The sequence below is a fragment of the Primulina tabacum genome, chromosome 5 (assembly GCF_025594145.1).
Source record: "Primulina tabacum isolate GXHZ01 chromosome 5, ASM2559414v2, whole genome shotgun sequence".
In the NCBI taxonomy this organism is placed as follows: domain Eukaryota; kingdom Viridiplantae; phylum Streptophyta; class Magnoliopsida; order Lamiales; family Gesneriaceae; genus Primulina; species Primulina tabacum.
This window is the reverse complement of record NC_134554.1, coordinates 11572968-11594073: the sequence shown is the minus strand read 5'-3', so window position 1 is coordinate 11594073 and position 21106 is coordinate 11572968. Positions and strand designations below refer to the sequence as shown.

The 21106-nt window shown below is 33.7% G+C and overlaps 3 protein-coding genes and 1 long non-coding RNA gene across 4 annotated transcripts; 3 read left to right on the top strand and 1 right to left on the bottom strand.

Annotated features, from left to right (window-relative positions):
* Positions 1-216: 216 nt before the first annotated feature.
* On the top strand, positions 217-5129 carry LOC142546554 (isocitrate dehydrogenase [NADP]). Its single transcript, XM_075654324.1, has 15 exons — positions 217-367; positions 812-855; positions 961-1070; positions 1554-1591; positions 1705-1782; positions 1871-1924; positions 2004-2105; positions 2217-2308; positions 2394-2497; positions 3541-3609; positions 3705-3820; positions 4062-4096; positions 4336-4478; positions 4575-4697; positions 4806-5129. Exons 1-15 carry the CDS (start codon positions 319-321, stop codon positions 4885-4887), a joined length of 1239 nt encoding a protein of 412 aa, XP_075510439.1. The 5' UTR covers positions 217-318; the 3' UTR covers positions 4888-5129.
* Positions 5130-8815: 3686 nt separating this feature from the next.
* On the top strand, positions 8816-14189 carry LOC142546552 (glutamate decarboxylase). Its single transcript, XM_075654323.1, has 6 exons — positions 8816-8997; positions 9103-9307; positions 12422-12837; positions 13009-13262; positions 13396-13448; positions 13574-14189. Exons 1-6 carry the CDS (start codon positions 8912-8914, stop codon positions 14054-14056), a joined length of 1497 nt encoding a protein of 498 aa, XP_075510438.1. The 5' UTR covers positions 8816-8911; the 3' UTR covers positions 14057-14189.
* On the top strand, positions 10111-11081 carry LOC142546553 (uncharacterized). Its single transcript, XR_012820477.1, has 2 exons — positions 10111-10189; positions 10422-11081. It is a non-coding gene; the product is annotated as an uncharacterized LOC142546553 (long non-coding RNA).
* Positions 14190-15341: 1152 nt separating the features above from the next.
* LOC142546551 (benzyl alcohol O-benzoyltransferase-like) lies at positions 15342-18218 on the bottom strand. Its single transcript, XM_075654322.1, has 2 exons — positions 17682-18218; positions 15342-16453 (listed from the first exon to the last, which is right to left on the bottom strand). The coding sequence occupies exons 1-2, from the start codon at positions 18123-18125 to the stop codon at positions 15512-15514; spliced, it is 1386 nt and encodes a 461-aa protein (XP_075510437.1). The 5' UTR covers positions 18126-18218; the 3' UTR covers positions 15342-15511.
* Positions 18219-21106: the final 2888 nt, after the last annotated feature.

The following is a 21106-nucleotide window of genomic DNA, read 5'->3' as shown; positions in this document are numbered from 1 at the left end:
TGGAGGAACAGGAACATTGTTTTAACATTCTACATATGGTTATCGAAATTGTCGAAAATGGAACCTAATGGTTTTTTGGGCCAATGAAAAATGAGACTAACCTAGGATTGTCATTGGTTGCCAAGTATTTATTTAGTGAAATATAGAATGTCACGACCATGATCCAACGAATGATTTGACCCTGCCAACCCCCACCTAACTATTTGTAAAAAAGACAGGGAAAACTAACGCCGAGTTTTCAAAGACTTCTCATTCCCGTCTTCTGAAAAGACTGAATTTTGAAGTAGAAGAGACAAAGAAAAAACCAAGAGAATCGGCATGGCGTTCGAAAAGATCAAGGTGGCAAACCCCATCGTTGAAATGGACGGTCAGATTCAGGATTCTTTCTCTTTTTTTTACGATCTGTTTATTTGTCTTTACGATAGAAAATGCTTGTACAGATCTCCTTGTTGTTCTTGATTCTGTCTATTTTGGTATATTTTGATTAATGGTGTTCATGTGTTGTTCGGAAAGATCTATTCTTTTGGACTCTGCTTTTGGAGTATCTTCGGATCTTTTCTGATTTCCTACGGAAATCTTGCGGGCCCAAGTTGCTTTACTGTGAAATATCTGGAGTGTGACAGATCGATCTGTGGTTCTGCACTGTTTTATTGTCTTGTGTCTGCTTAATTTGGTAGCCCGTATTTAACTGAATTCGTTTTTCAATGCGTGATTAAAAATGAGCTCGAAATGATCTGGTTTTGTGTTTAGGTCCTTAGTCTGATACTTTTTTTTTTTGTTTTTTTACTTAAAATCTATAAATGTTGTGCAGGAGATGAGATGACAAGGGTGATTTGGAAACTAATCAAGGACAATGTAATGAATCAGATTTTTAGCTCAATCATATTACCAGTTCTCTCTAGCTTCATTTCAATAACCAGTGAGTATGCATGCTTAATCGTGTGTTTTGATTGATAACAGTTGATCTTTCCATTCTTGGAGTTGGACATAAAGTACTTCGACCTTGGTCTTCCTCACCGTGACGACACAGATGATAAAGTTACGGTTGAAAGTGCAGAAGCTACTCTCAAGTAAGTGATCTGTATGTTTTTTTCTAGGCTTGTAAACGAGTGAAGCACGAATCGCGCATTTAAAAATTTTCAGGCTTATATTTAGGTTCATGAAATTTAGGGTCGAGCGTGAGTTGCTCATCGGACTAGTTTAGAGTTGTTTGGATTCAAAATTGAGTACATAATAAGGAATCATCTATTATGTTAAGGATATAAAATTGGATTCATTTTTGAACAATTAATTTTTTTGTTTTGTTATAGTATATAATCACTATGTTTGATGTAATATATATGGACCATCCAAGAAGTAGACATCGATGTACTTCTATGGGCCATTTTTGTGTCTCCATACTAGCTGATGTAGAGACGTCAATTCTGGGCAAGTGTAATCCTGCTACTTTTCAGCGGTTTGCATTCTTCTGTGAGCTTGCTATGGTTTTGGTTGGGCTTTTATCTTTTACCCTCTTTTAATGCCCTTTCATTCCGTGTATATTCAAATTGCAGGTACAATGTAGCCATTAAGTGCGCAACCATTACTCCAGGTTTGTAAGCTTGAAAGTTATCGATTGCTCATTGCTCTCTTCTTGATCTCTGCCACCATTACCCTACTTCTTAATAAAGTGGATTATGATGATATCATGTTCAAAACTTCCAGACGAAGCTCGTGTGAAGGAGTTTGGATTAAAGAACATGTGGAAGAGTCCAAATGGTACAATTAGGAACATTTTGAATGGTGAGTGAATCAACTTTCTTTGTACTTGTGAATATTTGCTTTGTTTTTTAGATCTTGATGGCCTCAATTCAACTCAATTTTCCCACAGGCACGGTCTTTAGAGAACCAATCCTGTGCAAAAACGTCCCTCGCCTTGTCCCAGGTAGGAGCTGTGTCTTTTGTAGAGTTATTTCATTGGTTTTGTTAAAAAAACTGTATAAACATTTTGATGCAACCCTCAGGATGGACAAAGCCAATTTGCATTGGGAGACATGCCTTTGGAGATCAATACCGAGCAACTGATACAGTCATTAAAGGAGCCGGAAAGCTCAAATTGGTTTTTGGTATGGTCCCCTAAATAACATTTTACTTGTAAATGATAAAGGTGCCTTAAGTTGTTTTGAATCTTTGGGTGCGTCTTGGAGTTTGTTACTTAATGATCAACTCGAATGCAGTCCCAGATGGGAAGGATGAGAAGGAAGAATTTGAGGTCTTCAACTTTACGGGCGCGGGTGGAGTTGCTCTGTCAATGTACAACACTGATGAGGTTTTTCTTTACCGAACTTTCTGGTGAAGCTTTTGGATAAAACTGATAAGATGCTGGCAGCTGATTTTATTTTTTGGGGATGCAGTCCATTCATGCGTTTGCTGAAGCTTCTATGAACACCGCATACCTGAAAAAGTGGCCACTATATCTTAGCACTAAGAATACGATTCTCAAGAAATATGATGGCAGGTATACAATAAGTTTCTTACAACTTTAATCATACAATTTTTCATTTTACTCTGGGTATTAGAATGCTTTTTAAATTAGCATGGAATACCCTGAAAAGATTGTGAAACCTTATTTCTTCCCTACCCATCTCGCCCCCCCCCCCCCCCCCCCCCCCCCCCCCCCCTTCCATGTTAGTTATAGTATTTATTTATGTAAATATCCTTTTACAAAATCAAATAAACTAAGATTGCAAATGGCATCTTTGAAATGTTTAATTTGATATAGAGTGGATTTGAAATTCACTTGACTTAGTCCATTCAAACAAGTCGGAATTTAAAATCATAGATTAGAAATCTCTCGTTTCAAATCCAGCAATCCAAATGCATTCTAAGTGAATTGAACACGTGGCTAATACAAAATCATTTGTGCGCAACTTATTTAATAAAAGTGGTAAATGAATTGTAGGTGAGAGTTATACTGAGGCAATTTCGTTCTAGGCAATAAAATAATAGAAGATTTGCAAATTAGAAGTTTATACTATCTCTAGTGGCTTATTTTATGATTTTGTATTTAGTCATGCCAAAAGAGCTTTGTGGTTTCTATAAGCCAAATATGATAAAATACTACTAAATGAAGCACTACATGCTCTGTGTAAATATCTAATAAATTTTTGTTAAAATAATTATTTCTATTAAATTTGTGGTGCAAATTTAATTTATTAAAATAAAAACTCTTTTGTATATACAACATTTTATTGATAATTGGCATATCAATTATTTTCAGAATGACTGTTGTGTATATTTTATTTTTAATTAAGTTTAAGCTTATTTTTTGAAAGCCAATGTATGAAGTCTTGGATTTAGTTTTTGTGAACTTTTTTCTCTATATAAAAATTATCGTGGGTTTATTTGATTTCCTGAATCACATTCTTTCGTTTTTCATGTTGGAATTGAGATTAATTTTGAATATACGCATGTGGGTTGCCAACCTAAAGAGTAAAAGTTGCTTGTCTTAGTTTTTATTCAGAGAGAGATATTGATCAAATTAAAGTTTATTGGGTGCAGATTCAAGGACATCTTTCAAGAAGTTTATGAATCTTCATGGAAATCCAAGTTCGAGGCAGCAGGAATCTGGTGAGTCGCTCGACCTATAATTTCCAGCATCTGGTTTTCTTCAAATCTCACCCTGTTAGCCTTCCACGATATTTTCAAATGCAATATAAACTCAGGTATGAACACCGTCTCATCGATGATATGGTTGCCTATGCTCTGAAGAGCGAAGGAGGTTATGTATGGGCTTGCAAGAACTACGATGGGGATGTTCAGAGTGATTTCTTAGCACAAGGTAGGGATTACTTTCGAAATCCCAACACTAGGCATAAGTCATAATTGTGCTTCTGATACTGGTGATCAACAATTGAAGTGGACAGTAATTATTCTTACCTAGAAGGGGTCCATCAATTGTGATGTAACTTTTGGTTTTTATTTTGTCTCATCACCCATTTCAACACTATTTCGACTTTGTATCTTCCTTTTATATTTGTGCTTTGAGTCGTTTCGATACAACATTTTCGTCTATCTTGCAGGGTTTGGATCTCTTGGGCTGATGACGTCTGTCCTGGTATGCATTTACAATTCTCTTCTGTTGATTGTTCGCACATTATTGTTTTCTCGGATCAGTTTTGAATTTGTTGCATAAAAAATTCCTATTTTTTCGAGCCTCTATCCTTCATTAAGGAGCTTCTATTGTATGGTTTTGTTCATGACTTCAACTGCTTTTTCTGCCACCAAATTTTATAAACTCACTTGTATCCGTTCATTTTCACTCTAGATTCTAACAGATTACTGTGCACGACTCAGGTATGCCCCGATGGCAAGACCATCGAGGCAGAAGCAGCCCATGGAACTGTTACACGCCACTACAGGGTTCACCAAAAAGGAGGCGAAACCAGTACTAATAGCATTGCCTCAATCTTTGCTTGGACTCGCGGCCTTGCACACCGGTATCTATTAATATTTTCCAATATAAAAAAATCCCCCATTTATCAAAAACCGAACTTAGAAGAGAAAACAGTGATGAACCAGCCACATATTTACAGAGCAAAACTGGACGACAATGCAAAACTCTTGGAGTTCACGGAGAAACTAGAAGCAGCTTGTGTCGGTGTTGTGGAATCTGGAAAGATGACCAAGGATCTCGCCCTCATAATCCATGGATCCAAGTGAGTCACCAATTGGGGAGTTCTCAAATGACAATTTTTTTCTAAATATTTCATAGTTCGAAGTTTATAATTTATGTAAAATCTTATTGCGTTTTTATAAAAATGTAGGCTTGGGAGAGATCAGTATCTAAACACCGAAGAGTTCATCGTTGCGGTTGCTGATGAGCTTAAAGTCAAGCTTTCGAGCTGAGCATAATACAATCGAGTGGAATCAGATGAAATTGGTAGTTGAGCGATTTTATTGTCAAAAAACTCATGTTCTCAATAATTACTATCCATTTCCTAATATAATAATACTGCTTTTGCTTTCCATTTTCTAATATAACAGTACTGATTTTACTGATTCCAATGTTTGGATGGACTAATTTGCGTTGCGGCTGATGTTGAAATGAACGATTTGGCTTATTAGTTTTAGCTTCTTGCTATTTTTAACTCAAGTTTTTCCAAGCATTTTTAAGTTTCAGATCTTAATATATATGTATAAACAGTTTAATTATATGTTCAAATTATCTGATTCGATTGATAAATGAGATGATAAATTTATCCATTTATTTCAAATTTCTTTGCTTATTTGAACAGGTAAATTTTAAATGAATTTCACGATATCATATTTTTTAACAAAAACAAATGTTCTTATAATATTTTATAGTATAGTAGAAATTTAATTAATTTTATAACATATATCTTTAAAGCAAAGTTAAAGGAAATTTATATTATAAAAAACCACATCGAAACAGTTCCGTTCGTTGTCAAACCAAATCAAGAATCATCAGTTCCAAAATATGATTTGAAGTCAGCCGAAGGAATTCAAAGACTAGTCCATGAGTGACATCAGTATTTAGATGATTGAAATTTATGCACATATTAGTCGTGAATTCATTTGTAGGATCCCATTTAATTTAATTTGACCGAGACACGTTATTAACTAAAATCAACTTTATATCATCTTTTGAATTGACAGTTAGTCAGCATTGAATGTAACTCGTCAAATCGCATAGGCATTTTTGTAATCTCGAATTGGTCAAGAGACGAGAAGATAAATCTAACCTATAAATCTTTCTTTTGAGAATAAAACATGCTACTGCAAATTATAATTCGTAATAAAAAAATATCGACCACAGCAAAATATATTATGAGTATGTTTTTTTAAAGACGATCTCACGTATCTATTTTATGAAATAGTTCCATATTTAAAACGAAAAAGTAATGTTTTTAACACAAAATATAAATTTTATTCATTATATATATATATATATATAACTCATAAAGGGTCCAGGGCTCCCATGGTTTTCTTTTCACGCGCAGAATCATATTCCTCCCGAATATTATAGATTCTCAATAACTGTTATTATCAGTATTGATTGATTAAAAAATAATAGAAATAAATGACAAAATTAAATTTTTCTTAAAAGCTTTGGTAAAACTTTTTAAATAATAGATAAGACAATTCCCTCGTCAAAATTAAAAAAAAAAAGAAAAAAAAAGAAGACAATTCCTAAATCTTGAAACAATTCGCTCAAAATATAGGGTCGACTCGATAGAAAAATCAACTGAAACACTATTAAAAGGTTGTGATTAACAAGTGTTTACGTAACTCTCTTGAAGGGGAATATCGACATTTTCCAGGTAAATAATGTCGATGCTTGTATAATTTGATGAATGATTCAAATATTTTAAATAAATTAGAAGTTAAACATTGATAATTATTTCTCTGCAACGAAGTGCTCGATTGGAAATGTATTGTTGTTGATCCACAGATTTTTTTTAACTTCGATAATATATCATTATGACGACCAAAATTGGTAGTAATACTATTGATTATTATATTTATTTTAATAGCATGGCTAACAGGCATCAAGTTTATTCTAAATTGAGGAGACTGTGTCAGAGATTGGAGACCGAAGAGAACATGTGTATTTTAGTGTATTGGACGTAAATGGTTTTCAGGATGTAACACTAAATTAAAATTCGAAAGGGTATGCATTTTTTTTATAAAAAAATAAGTCAAACACAATTACCAACCTAAATGAAATATTTGAGGACCAAAAAGTCTATGATATTATGCCGGAGTACTGAAACATTTGGAAAATGTCTCAAAATTTTCTAAAAATCGGAATCAGACGTCGGATCTTCCTCGCATTACTCCGCCTATGCTCGAGTTTTACAATGTACATGGAAACATATAAGTTTAGCCGTGGAGATACAAATGTCTGACGTGAGAGAATTAAAAATGAAGTGGTCGATAACTTTAGCTTTTCTGTACCTGGTACAAAGAATTTGATATTATGAACACCTTCAATATCATGATATCTTTTAAAAAAATTAGACTGTACTTAAACCTCTATATATATTTACCAAAAAAAAAAATAGAATTGACTCGAATCTCTATAAATCCTTATAAAAAAAAAATTAGGCTGGGCTTGGATCCGTACTTGGTTTGCCCTAAACAAAAGTTCGAATGTTAACATTATGTTTTGTCATGACATTTTTCGACTAATTTATCTCTAGAATATATACAAAATTTAAGTTGTGGATTGTGATATATGTTTTTTCAAATATTTTTAATAAAATATTATTATACGTGTACCTAGCAACGTAACTATACATCTGTCTATCAAAATTCCTCCATGGTTGGACAAAACTGACTGCTAAAACGGGAAGGTGCATCCCATGTCCCAATTAGGAGTAGAGAAAAAAAATACCGAATTTTTGATATATCGAAATCATCGTATCCAAAAATATAGAATTTATCGAAATTTTTGGTATACCGAACTTTTCGGTACGATAACGGTATGCAATTTGAAATTTTCGATATATATCGAAATACCGAAATAATATATAAATTAAAAAATATATAATATTTTTAATAATAAAGTTAAATTTTAAAAATATAAGTTTTTTTTTTATAAAACGATATATATCGATATCGTACCAAAATAAAAAATTTAACTTTTGTTTGGACTCACATATTGGAATATTCCAAATTAAAGTTCAGTGAAGCAACTCGACTCATAGTTGAGAATTTAAACTGTTGAAAAGTTTTATCTCTGTAGTCTAACTTTACAGCTAGCTATAGGACTGGATGCTGAGCCTCGACTTGTTGATCACATGACCTCAGACATTGTTGCAAAGATAGCGGATGAAGAATTCACATATGTCGTCGTTTAAGTTTATTGGTGTTCATTAATGTATTGGATCTCAAGACACATGTTGCGATTGGTGTTTATTGTCTTGATGAATTTTTTTTTGTATATATCTTTCATGGTCTCTTTGATTGCCTTGAGAGATTTATTTAATATCGATAATCACTTGCCTTGGAATTACAAGAGAATGAATTTTTTTATATATACTTTCGGTAAAATAGTATTTACCGATACCATACCGAATTTTCGATATACCAACTTTCAATATACCGGAAATTCACTACGATACCGATATCATTTTTTCCATTCTATTAATTTTTATACGATATATGGTATCCGAACCGACTTGATCTAGTCCCAATCACAACATTTAAATGTTGCCACGTCTTTCATTAACTAATTATTAAATTCTAAAGAAATGCAAAAGCACATACTGATACAACGAACACAAAATAATAATAAAATAAATACATGGGAAAACATAGTAATTTTTCTTTTTCAACGATCTCACACGTGTAGATCTATAAGATAATTAAATTCTATTTATATATAAAATAAAAATTGTTATTTTTGACATAAAAATAATATTTTAATTTGTGAATCAAATCAACATATATTAAACAATATATTTTTTTTTGCTAAAATAAAATATATTACATAATATTTTTTTAACATAACTAACAAAAAAATAATATTTTAAAACAAAAATAATACGTTCAACATAAAATTTTTTTTATAAGTAAGATCAATTAAAAAATATTTCTCACGCGTTAAGAATTACTTCAGCGAGGAAGGTTCGGCCCTGCAGCAGCCTGCAGTTACTATTGGAGGCAGTTCACATGAGCCGATTCCTAACATTGAAAAGTAAACGTAGATATTTTAAATTCCAAAAATTTATTGTAACATGACCTCCACCATACCCTGCTTAGTTATATATATATATATATAGACACGCACACACACACACACACACATACACAAAAGCCATATGAACGAACCCCAACAAAATATCTCCCATCAGGATTCGTTTCACTTCAATTTCAATACCCTCAAAGCCAAGACTTGAGCAAGATGGTTCTCTCCAAGACCGCCTCGCAATCCGATGTGTCCGTCCACTCGACGTTCGCTTCTCGATACGTACGAGACAGTCTTCCCAGGTTCGATGAATTAAAATGCAATTTTAAAACTCGTCTTCGAGTCGATGTAATATTTCGTTTAGCCGTTACAGACGATCTCTAAATCAAATATTTATGGATGGTCAGGTTTAAATTGCCGGAGAATTCGATCCCGAAAGATGCAGCGTACCAGATCATAAACGATGAGCTGATGCTGGACGGGAATCCAAGGTTGAACCTAGCATCCTTCGTCACGACATGGATGGAACCTGAGTGTGACAAGCTCATCATGGCCTCCATTAACAAAAACTATGTCGACATGGATGAGTACCCTGTCACCACCGAGCTTCAGGCAAGTCATATAATTACTTTAATTATTATGTAAATAGCCCCAAAATACTTTTAAGTTATACCTCGATTGGCTACCGGATCGATCGGATCTCGATCGAGCGGGGATAAATTGAATTGAAGATTAGACTGAGTACTACTCCATATTGTGAAATAATTTAGATTACTACTCTCTAAAAATAACCAATATCCCTATTTGACTAATTTTGTATGTGGGCTTCAGAGTTCAGATAGAATGGATCTAAGCACACATTCCAATATAAATTATAAAGTTCATGATTTTGAGAGAGTGGCAATGCGATTCTTTAATAATGTAAAAGAGATATGCAATTGGTTGGATATTTACTTATGTATTAGAAATTAAAGCGTTTTAATTAATTATATCAATCCTTTTATATATTATTATCAGATTCAATTAACATTAATTTACCCTTTTTTCCCTTTCAAAATGACTCTCTTGATCATGCTTTTAATCGTTATTAAACAAAGTCTCTGCTTTATTGTAAAGGGAACAATTAAGTGTTAGCAAAAACTTGTGTGAGACGGACCTCTTATTTGAGTTATCTATGAAAAAGTATTACTTTTGATGCTAAGAGTATTACTTTTTATTGTGAATATTAGTAGGGTTGATATGTCTCACATATTACATGGAACTTTAGAGATTGTAAAAAAAAAAAGGTATTTAAAGGTTCTTGGATGAATATTGGAATGTTTATTTTATATATATAAAAAAAAGAAAAAAAGTCGTCTCTGCCATGATTTGGGTTCGGTATGCCCCCACAAATTGTTGCATTTGTCTAGGCTATGCCCCACAAGCACGTTGTCTCTGTTTCATTACCACTCGTAGACAGAGGAAAGATGTTTGCTTCGAGTGGAATTCACTCAAGTAATTACAAATTTGCGTGCATTTTATGTCCATACTACAAATATCAAGAAAATAAAATTATTATTGTCCAATAAATATCATCACTTCTACCTAAAAAATTTATATATATAGGACTTATATATTCACTGAATCCCAAAGTCCTTTTTATAGGAGAAATTCAATGTTCCACCCATGTGCTTCAACTGGTCTATCATAATCATTTATTTGAAGTGCGGCTCACATATTTTAGAAGTCTTCACACCAAATGAATGGTCATACTGCACCGAACAAAATGTGTAGCTTAGAATTTTCTTTTTTTTTTTTTAATAATGAAACTTGCTTTATTTCCAGGCGAAAATCGAAAGCATCTGTTTGAAAATACTACTATTTTTGCTGTCTATCGTGTTGCTCAAATTGTCGCTTTTTTGCATCGATATATGCTGTGACCTCCATTAAAATATGAGGGATAAGATTTAAAAAAAATTAATAATATTATTATAATTGCCGCTGATGAAATGATCTTGTGCGTTTTGCATTGTGTTTTTTAAATTGCATCGGTTCTATTTTTATTGTGTTTAATTTAATTTCATTTAACGCATGAATGGATAATTTAAATGTAGTTGGTAAATTGACGCTGTCAATCCGCTGCGATAAACGCGGGACTATTAATTGTTTTCGCTATCCAACTTTAATACCTGTCTTTTTATTTATCATATTACTTTGTCTTTTCCTTTATGGTCTTTATAATTTTTAATATTTCGTTTTTTTCCCGGCCCCACACACACACTGGTATATCCATCACTGTTCGAATTATTTTTGGATTGATTGGTTCGATGGATTTTCTAAAATTTGAAGTCAAAGAAAAATTATACGGAAATTATATTTTATGAAACTTTTATGTTACACCATCGTTTGGATTTCTGTAAATAAAATTTAAAATAATTGTTAGTAATTGATTTCTTTTGTGCAACGCAATCAAGAACACAGAATATGGCGCTATTTGATATTTTCGTAAGAAACAATCAGGTTGACTGATCTTTAAACACTTGAGAATTCTAGGTGCTCCATGGTTGATAGAAGAAAGTAAATTGCTGCCTAATTTTTTAGGAATAATAATAGTAAAATTGCTTGATAAAAAATTACTAAAACTGTAAATTTTAGGCTTGCCTTTAATCTCAGCGATTTTAACAACACTTGAGATGGTTCGGATTTGCCCTTAATTTGTTTGACCCGAACTTGATTATTATTATTTTGTTAAGAAAAACGTCGTCCTGTCACTACGGGTTTGGCATACCCCGGTCTGCGTATAACTCAAAAAGCAGGAGTGAGACTAATCCAATTCTGCTGGGAATTGCATGTTGGAAGTTTGAATCAAAACGTATGTCTCATGAACGTGGAAGTGTCTTTTTACTTTTTTTCATTTTTGAGTTAGTTGTAGCTCATTATTGTAGCAGTGTCTTTTGACTTTCTAGATTCTTGAGTTAATTGAAGAGTTTTGACTCTTCATATTCTTGAGTTAATGGGAAGATTAATTGAGTTAATTAATCTTGCATGACTCTTAATGTGCATTTTGGGGCTTATAAATAGTGTGTTCATTTCCTCATTTCAAACATATGAAAATCTTATTTCTTTCAAGAATTCTCTTGCATTTCATATTGTTAGCTTTCCATTTGGCCTCTGTTAAATTTTGGTGATAAAGCGAAGATACGTTTTCAGTTCCATGTAATAGTATCTCGTGCTAAGTCACTGCTGGTTGTTCCTTTGTATCCTGGGAAACAGACGTCAAAGACGATCCTCGAAGCAAATACAGAAGGGGACGAATTTGTTTTAAAGACACTGTACTTCGTAGAGGCCTCTGTTTGGTTTATTTTAAGCTTTTACATACTGTTTTATTCACTATATTGCTCGCTGGTTTTCTTTATTAAAAAGTTTCTGTACTGCAACATTTGATATATTATGCAACATTGCAAATATGATTTTTACTCCGAATATGATATTCACAAGATCATGCGCAATCCCCGGAAAACTGTTTTTATTTTTATTTTTTGAAGGAGAAAACTGTTTTTATTAGTACTATATTGTTATTATTTTATGGCTTGGTAGATGTTACTCATATATATAGTGTTCTCGTTCACTTCATGTTATCCGTGTGTTGTGTGTTGAGCGGACAAGACATTATCGGAAGCATGAACAAAACCTTGTTGTACTATTACCATTAAGATCGTTCTCAAAAACGTTTATGCTTGGATGCAGAATCGATGCGTCAACATCATTGCACGTCTATTTAACGCACCACTCGAGGAAGGCCAGGCAGCCGTCGGCGTGGGGACTGTGGGTTCATCTGAAGCCATAATGTTGGCGGGGCTAGCCTTCAAGAGAAAATGGCAGAACAAGATGAAAGAACTCGGCAAACCCTGCGACAAACCCAACATTGTAACCGGTGCAAATGTTCAGGTCTGTTGGGAGAAATTCGCACGTTACTTCGAAGTGGAGCTTAAGGAAGTTAAATTGAGAGATGGGTACTATGTTATGGACCCCGAGAAGGCTGTGGAAATGGTGGATGAGAACACCATCTGCGTTGCCGCAATCCTGGGTTCGACCCTGAATGGCGAGTTTGAAGATGTTAAACTATTGAATGATCTCTTGCTCAAGAAGAACAAAGAAACCGGGTACGCATACAGCATACATAATTTTCACTATTCTTTCACAACACTCTCAACTATTCAGGTGCATGGATCACTCGCTTCCATGTATAGTTTGACTTTCGGTCTTTGGCATCAATACTTGATGCATCATTTTTATATCTAGAAATGAATTTATGTATATAATTGATGGTGCAGATGGGATACACCAATCCACGTGGATGCAGCAAGTGGGGGGTTCATCGCACCATTTCTTTATCAAGAACTGGAGTGGGACTTTAGATTGCCATTGGTGAAAAGTATAAATGTGAGTGGCCACAAGTATGGGCTAGTGTACGCTGGAATTGGTTGGGTTGTGTGGAGGACCAAAGTGGACTTACCCGAGGAACTCATTTTTCACATCAACTATCTCGGAGCTGATCAACCCACTTTTACACTCAACTTCTCTAAAGGTAATATTATATATCTACGTACTCTCACATTTCATTTCTTCGAGTTAATTTCACATTCGGGTGACAGTAATTGTCACTCCATTGCAGTTGATAGATATCATGTTATTGATAAAATGTACTCATTTTCTTGCAGGTTCTAGTCAGGTCATTGCTCAGTACTATCAACTTATTCGCTTGGGTTTCGAGGTATGTATAGCTTTGAATGTATGCCGCGTGCTTGTTTTTGCATACAATCACTGAAAAAGATTTGCAATTTTTGCATCTAATCTTTACTGAAAAACTAAGCATTACGTTACGATGTACCTATGCAGGGTTACCAAAACATAATGGAAAACTGTCAGGAGAACGCCATGGTACTCAGAGAAGGTCTAGAGCGCACGGAACGCTTCAACATAGTCTCCAAAGACCATGGAGTGCCACTTGTGGCATTCTCCCTCAAGGACAACTCCCACCACAACGAATTTGAAATCTCCGAAATGCTCCGTCGCTTTGGCTGGATCGTCCCCGCCTACACCATGCCTCCAGATGCCCAGCACGTAACAGTCCTTCGTGTTGTCATCCGAGAAGATTTTTCGAGGACGTTGGCCGAGAGGCTTGTCTCGGACATAGAGAAGGTTCTCCATGACCTTGATACGCTCCCGGCCAGGGTCACAGAGAAACTCGCAGCCACTTCTGTGGTGGAGGAACACGCTCCGTCCGTGGTCAAGAAGACAGCAATAGAGGTGCAGAGGGAGATCACGACTGCTTGGAGGAAGCTTGTTGCTGACAAGAAGAAAACCAATGGAGTTTGCTAGGGCCACCATGGCTTTTCTTTATGTCGTGTATTTTTAAACATGCGAATCGAGTAACCGATTAAGCGGATACTATCTACGCTATTTATATTGATTTCTGTATTATTGTTAAGTTTTGATGTGGTCATGATTTTAATGTCTTTGTGTTTAACTTCCATAAAAGCATTAACGCAAATATATATTATTATGAAAATCTTGGCTCCAAAACATGCACAAATTTTGTTTATTACTAGCTTGTCATTCACCTAAAGTACTTAATTTAGTGAAGCAATCTAGTCTCTGAGTGTATCAAGAAAAACACCTAATTAATATTTGCACCTGTGATTAATTAAGAAGGTCACTAATTTGGGGAAAAAAGTAAGGCTTGGAACTTCTCTTAGTTTAGTAGATAAAGCAACAACAACAAAAATCGCTTGTTATTCATTTGTCCTCTCAATCAAGAAAATTAACGCATATTCAAAATGTATTAGACTTTTATGGATTTGGTAATTTTTTATTGACTTTTACAAAATCTCACGGATTTATAACCAGATTTATGTGGATTCATATAGACTTTTTTTCATGATTTTTATGATTTTTGTGAATTTTTTTTAATAGAATTTTATAAATTTTGTACTTAATTATAACATAATATTTTTTATAAATTTTGTTGAGCAAATAATTAATTGACATATATAATATATTCAGTTTGAAATAGTTTTCCAATACTTATATTAATAAATAAATTTACTTATTTAAAAGTTAAATCATTTAATCTTTGCATATGTATATATGTGGGTTTGTATGCATTTTAGTAAATTTTTAAAAATACATCAATTGATTAATCTGTAATCTTGTTTTTGAATTGATAATATACATGTGAAAACAATATTATTTATCATTGTGTTGATACAATTTTGTATAAAAATATCATAACTTATATATTTTATCATAGCTTACAATTTTGTATGTTAATGAATTTCATTAAGTTATTAAAAGTCTATTGAAAATTTGAATACCTCTAGATTTTTATAGAGTTTTTAAAAGTCAATGTTGAATACATCTTGATTTTTTAAAACTATATGAAAGTCTATTTTGAATACCACTAGACTTCTATAGAATATGCAAAAAGAATTAATTGAATACCTCTATACTTTTAAAATCTAAAAAAATCAATAAATCTACTGTATTAATTACACCCCACTCCCTTGAGTCTTTGACCCCGGTGACATTTGAAATTGATAAAAATGGTTGTCGATGAAAAATAGATTTATATTCAAGAAATAATTAATATTTTATGGAAGAACGGATCATAAAAGACTCGGTAAGTTTGATTTACTAGTTTACATTAACCGGAGATTTAGCCGAAAGTTATTTGACATGTCGAAAAGCTTATGAATACACGTCCTCCGAACTTGATTCGCAAATTACAACAGCATAAGTTCTCTCGCAGCATATATTTAATACTAAAATAACAATTCAAAGCGCTGATGCAATAAAGACAGGCCTTTTAACAGTTGAAGCTGGTTCATCGTGTTCCTGTCTCAACATCATCTGAAGCTCTTTCACGAACACTTCCATGGCGTAACCTGGTAAGCAAATCGGAACCACGATCCCATTCTCTCCCTTGTTGTTTCTGAAAGGTATGTAAAAGCTGGCCACCCCAGGAATCGCCCCAACTCCGCCCTTAGCCGGCCCTCCGTAAGCCGGCTTGCCCCAACCGAAATCTACATCTCCGAAACCCGCCCGCGTCACGTCGGAGACCAGATAAGTACGCACTACGGTGAAATGCGGCCGCCCTCTGATCACCATCAGGTCAGCTACCGATTTCATGTACTCCTCTGTCACGTCGGATTTAGTCTTCATTACCAGCTCCAACGCGTAACTCAAGGGATTCTCCGTTATATTCTCTGCGGTGGAGACTGCGACGGGGAATGCAAACGCGTTACCATAGTATCCGGCCGGGAGTGGTGGGTTGAATCGGGTCCGGGCGTTGACTATGCACAGGATTCTCACCTCTTCGTGGGGATCGGGTGAGATGGAGATTGTGCGACAGCGCCAGAGGCATGCGGTCAGGAGTTCGAAGGTGGAGCATGTTCGGAGGTGGGGAGGGACGCGGCGACGGAGGGCGGAGATCTCGGCGGGGCCGAAGAAGAATGAGCGGTGAACCATGTCGTCGAGGGGGATGATGGTGCCTTTGGTGTCAGGTACGACGTCGTACTCGTGGTGCGTGCAGGAGATGCGTGGTGGGGACCGTGCGTTGAGAAGCTCTCTGTTCCAGACAGGTGGGGTTGAGAGGCTCCGTCCGCCGCGGGCCAGTTCGGAGACGGCGGACATGAATTGGACCAGCCCGGCGGCGTCGCTCATTGTGTGATTGAGTCGAAGAGCGAAGATGAACCCTCCGCATTTCAGGCGCGTGACCTGCAAAGAAAAGTGTAGTGAAAATCTCAATAATATTTTTAAACCATGAAATTAATTATATATATATATTAATATATTATGATATAAAATGCTGATACGCCATCTTTTATATGGATAAAACTTTGATTTTTTTAAATAATTAAACTTATAATTTTATTGATTTAAATCATTTATTATAAGCTTAACCATTCAAGAAAAAAAATCATCATTCAAACAACCAACGAAAAAGTGGAAGGAATGAAAAGCAAAACGAATGGGCTACATTATTTACCAACTTTAACTTTTATTTATTAGATATATATGTATACTGAACTCGAACCGAATTCTGGAAATATATTTTAGAAAAGTAAGCTCTTTACGCCGCGACAAGTTAATGTATAACATAGTTATATATACCTTAAAATAGTTTCAAATTATTTATCATTATTCAATGAATAACATATATATTTCACTAGGGATGTTAATAAACCAAACTATTTGTGAGTCATTGGAAGCTCGATTCGATAAAAGTTCGTTGAGCTCGTTTAATGAGTCTCGTTAAGATAAACAAATCAAACTCAAGCTTTACAGTATTCGGCTCATTAGCTCGTGAACATGTTCGTTGGTAAGTTCATGGGTAATCTTTTAGATGAAAAAATAATAGTTTTGATATTTGATTTATTGATTTTGCATATTATTTATGAAATAAATAGAAAAATTTATTAAATTTATTTATTATAATAAATTTACAAATTTTAACAAGAATAACATATATTTTCTTTAAATATATAATTTATTTTTAATTAATTTAATAAAAATTTAAATGTATAATTCATATTTATTAAGCTTGTTTAGGCTCGATAAAGGCTTGAATAAGCTCGTTAGCCATACATATATTCGTTAAATAAAGCTTGAGCTCGGCTCGATTATAAACGAGCCAAGTTCAAACATTCAAGAGTTCGACTTGACTCGACTCGACTCGATTACATCCCTATGTTTCATCACTAATCGATACTTGGGCGGGGCATGCATACATACATACATATATATTTCGAAAGCATAATAATTGTATATCAGAAATACGAGGCTTGGTGAGTGAAGCATTCATCATTTCTCTTCTTTAATTCAGAGCCTCGAGTTTTCGCAATTATTCTTTGCACTGTTTGACAATTGGCCCACATCTTGTAAATTGAATTTTATAATTTGTTTTAATAATAAACTAACTACTGATTCTGGTATAACGTTGTACCTGAATAAGCAACAGAGGGCCGTTGAGGACTGTACCAGAACCCGGAACATCATAAAGCAGCTCCTCCAAGCATGGAAACGGCGGCTGAAGGGATTCGCCGAACTCCTCCAGCGTCACATCCGCATCCGCCTCAATGAACACCACTCCCTCGCCGGTGCACTCAACCACAAGCTTCCGGCCATCCTGTTCCCTCAGCCGCCCCGCGAAGGGATAGTAATAAACCAGAGCCTTCCCGATGGCCTCCCGGATCACCTTAGCAGGGTCTTTTCCTTCCATTGATGGATTTCTCCGGTAGAACTGTATCACCGGAATTTGGAAACGGAGACCCTCTTGATCATCGATATCAGAGAGGGGTTTGAACTCGTGGGGAGTTGGGTTTGATGGAGGGATGAGCTCGGGGTTTCGCCTTGTGACTTTGAAAGTTAAAGATTTGCTCGAAGCCATTTCTGTGTCAGAGAGAATTTCTAGAAGTGATTTAAGGAGATTACTACTTCGTGTGAGAGCTTAGATTAGTTGCTTGGTGAATGTGGGAGATCCTGCAATGCAAGTATTTATAGAGGTGGAACTAAAATTTTATACAACCAGAAATATTCAATATCATTATCATTATTTTATTATATTATATAAAAGTAAGAGTGAGCATGCGTTGATATGTCAAAAAATATATTTAATTTAATAATAATTGTGAAATTTAAAATCATATTTGAAGAACAACACTTGTTCTAGTTTATTTAATTTATCAATTTACATTTCGTCGAAATCGAACGCATTGTTTGAAATAGTCATTAATTGTAAGACCAAATATTTGATTTTTACATTTAAAAAAATTAAATTAAAATAATTATATTCATATATTTTAAATTATAGCACAATATATGCTGAATGTAATAATTGTCACTATTTGATAGAACAATCGAAACATTGTGCTCGAGCTACTGTACGATTTAAAATATTAGAGTTTTAAATGTTAACACATGCTATAGTTTTTGGTAAAGCGATAAACGCTTGATCCAACAATTGGTACCACAGCCAATGTCACATGTTCAAGTTCTCATTGATTGTAAGGAGTTCATTAATTATTAAGATATGGATTGTTAGGTGCAAAATTGTCTACGCTCGATAGAGTAATCGAAACGTGATTCTTGAATTGTTGTATGCTTTAAATAATTAGAGTAATACGGTTACCACAATCTACTGTTTGTAGTAAAGCGACAAACGTTCGGTCTTACGATATAATCAACTTCGAAACAACTATTTTAATTTTTATTTACAACAAACATGTTAGTTAGAAAGATGATGTTTTTTTCACTTTCATTTGGATTCAAATTGGACTTCAGTTAATGAAAATAATGAATAATTAAGAACCATAATTTTTTAAATTATTTGTTGCAGTTGATCATGCTCATGTTAATTAAGCTATATTAACTTGATGAATCCACTGAATTATTTTTTATAAAAAAATAAAAGATTCGGCCGACGAATTATAAATTTTGTATCGATCGGTTTATTTCTAGCAAAAAGGAGAGGTTGTTTAGTGGGAATTCAAAGAATGAGTTGGTGACCAGATATGCAATAGATAATGGGAATGGACAAGAAATTAGTGGTGGTGGGGAAGAGTTGGTCTCAGTGGAATAATTAATATAAGTTTTATGGAAAAAAAAGACATTTACGTAGTTGCGTGAAACTTTCTTGGCTGCTGCGACTAAATTCAGTGAGTAAGAATTTGACCACAAATGTTTTAAAGTTATAGGTCACGATTGATTTATTTGGGTGATGTCGAATTTTTTTTAAAAAAAAACATTATGTGGAAAATTCTTTTTATAAATATGCTGGAAGTTTAATTTTTTTTATTATGAAATTCGCATCATAAAAGAATGTATCGATTATCTATTTATTTTAATAATTTGGGAGTCTTTTTATATTTTATGAACAAAAATTGTTGAATCAAAAAATAACTCTCGTTTTTAAATGCTGCGTAAATCAAATTCTGAAATAAACTTTTTCCTACAATATTTCTCACTGCAGCTTAATTTTTTTTTTAAAAAATTTCATGTTCTTTTCGTTCAAATTTTTTGTATATATTTTATTATTATATGAAGTTCACATTAAAAAAAATAATCCTCTAACTGATTCTTAATTGTTTTGCTTGTTTCCTCAGTCTCCTCACCTTAGACTTTTCGAGCTACTAGTACAAGTATTCGGTAAGTCAACTTTAACTTTAGTTTTAATACTCTATTTAAACTTACACAATCCAAGTCTTTTTAATCGTATGACTTTTTAAACAATTACAATATATCAAGCCATGCATTTTGCCATGGATTTTCTCAGCACTTTCCAATAACAATAATATGAACTCGAATAAAACCAACACATTCATGATTAACATGTTGGGATGGCGTCAAGTGTCTCTCTGCTGACTCTACGACCGTATAATTTAAAATATTGAAGATACATCGTTATAATATTAAATATAACTTTATATAAAACGACAAACGCTCGACTCTATAGAACTTTTTTGTTCTTTTTGAATTTTTGTTATAATTTAAGCTTATTAGTATTTCCTTTTCGCCCCACTGAAAATTATTAATAATTAACTGAAAACTGTTTCCTCTTAATTAATTAATTAATTAATCAATTTAAATGTTTAATAGACGTTATCTATGGTGTGAACTACAATTATGCATGTGTTTCACAATTTCTTAATTTCTCGACATAGACATTTTTGACCTTGGGTCAACTGCATAATTTTCTCTATTAAACGAAAACGAAAGACTACTAACATGGAAAGAAACGTTATATTTTTTCTAATCTTCCGTTTTCGTGTACGTTCCTATTATTTTCCTAACAACTTCTCGAGTTTGGAAAAAAAAAAAAATCACTTTTAATTATTTTATACTTGAATTTCTTCGTCAGACAGAGTCCCTATAAAATTATTTCAATATTGCCATAAAAAAAAAAAAAAACAAATGGCACTAGCTAGAGTTGAGTAGTTTTAAATTGCAAAATACCTTGTTTTCGATTTTATTCTGAATTTATATTTTATGATCACAATCCTTTTTCTTTTTAATTTCAATTTGGTCAACAAGTTGATTGATGATATGCTAAATTTCCTTGGAAATTGAGATGAAAATGAAAGACTTCTAGTGTTCTAAATTGGTTTATTTAATTTTCCGTTTAATTTCCTAGAAATTTACAACCATTTTTTTCGCATAATAATTTCAAATATGGAGCTATAAGGTGTGTACTTCCCCAAAATTTGCAAGAAACTTCCGGAATCAGGACCAAAAACGTTAAATTAGGTTGTCAGAAAGATATTTTATTTTGAATTTCTTGAGCATGTATCTTCCATGATATTAAATTTTTCACTAAATATAGTTCATTTATTCATTTTTATGAATATATTGTCTGCATGTACAGTTTACTAT

Coding starts and splice junctions, on each gene's coding strand:
- LOC142546551 (XM_075654322.1), bottom strand. CDS start 18,125: ATGGCTTCGAGCAAATCTTTAACTTTCAAAGTCACAAGGCGAAACCCC. Junction 16,454..17,681: donor GCCCTCTGTTGCTTATTCAG/GTACAACGTTAT, acceptor TTTTCTTTGCAG/GTCACGCGCCTGAAATGCGG.
- LOC142546554 (XM_075654324.1), top strand. CDS start 319: ATGGCGTTCGAAAAGATCAAGGTGGCAAACCCCATCGTTGAAATGGAC. Junction 1,925..2,003: donor CGTCCCTCGCCTTGTCCCAG/GTAGGAGCTGTG, acceptor TGCAACCCTCAG/GATGGACAAAGCCAATTTGC. Junction 4,097..4,335: donor GGCTGATGACGTCTGTCCTG/GTATGCATTTAC, acceptor TGCACGACTCAG/GTATGCCCCGATGGCAAGAC.
- LOC142546552 (XM_075654323.1), top strand. CDS start 8,912: ATGGTTCTCTCCAAGACCGCCTCGCAATCCGATGTGTCCGTCCACTCG. Junction 9,308..12,421: donor CTGTCACCACCGAGCTTCAG/GCAAGTCATATA, acceptor GCTTGGATGCAG/AATCGATGCGTCAACATCAT. Junction 13,449..13,573: donor TTATTCGCTTGGGTTTCGAG/GTATGTATAGCT, acceptor GTACCTATGCAG/GGTTACCAAAACATAATGGA.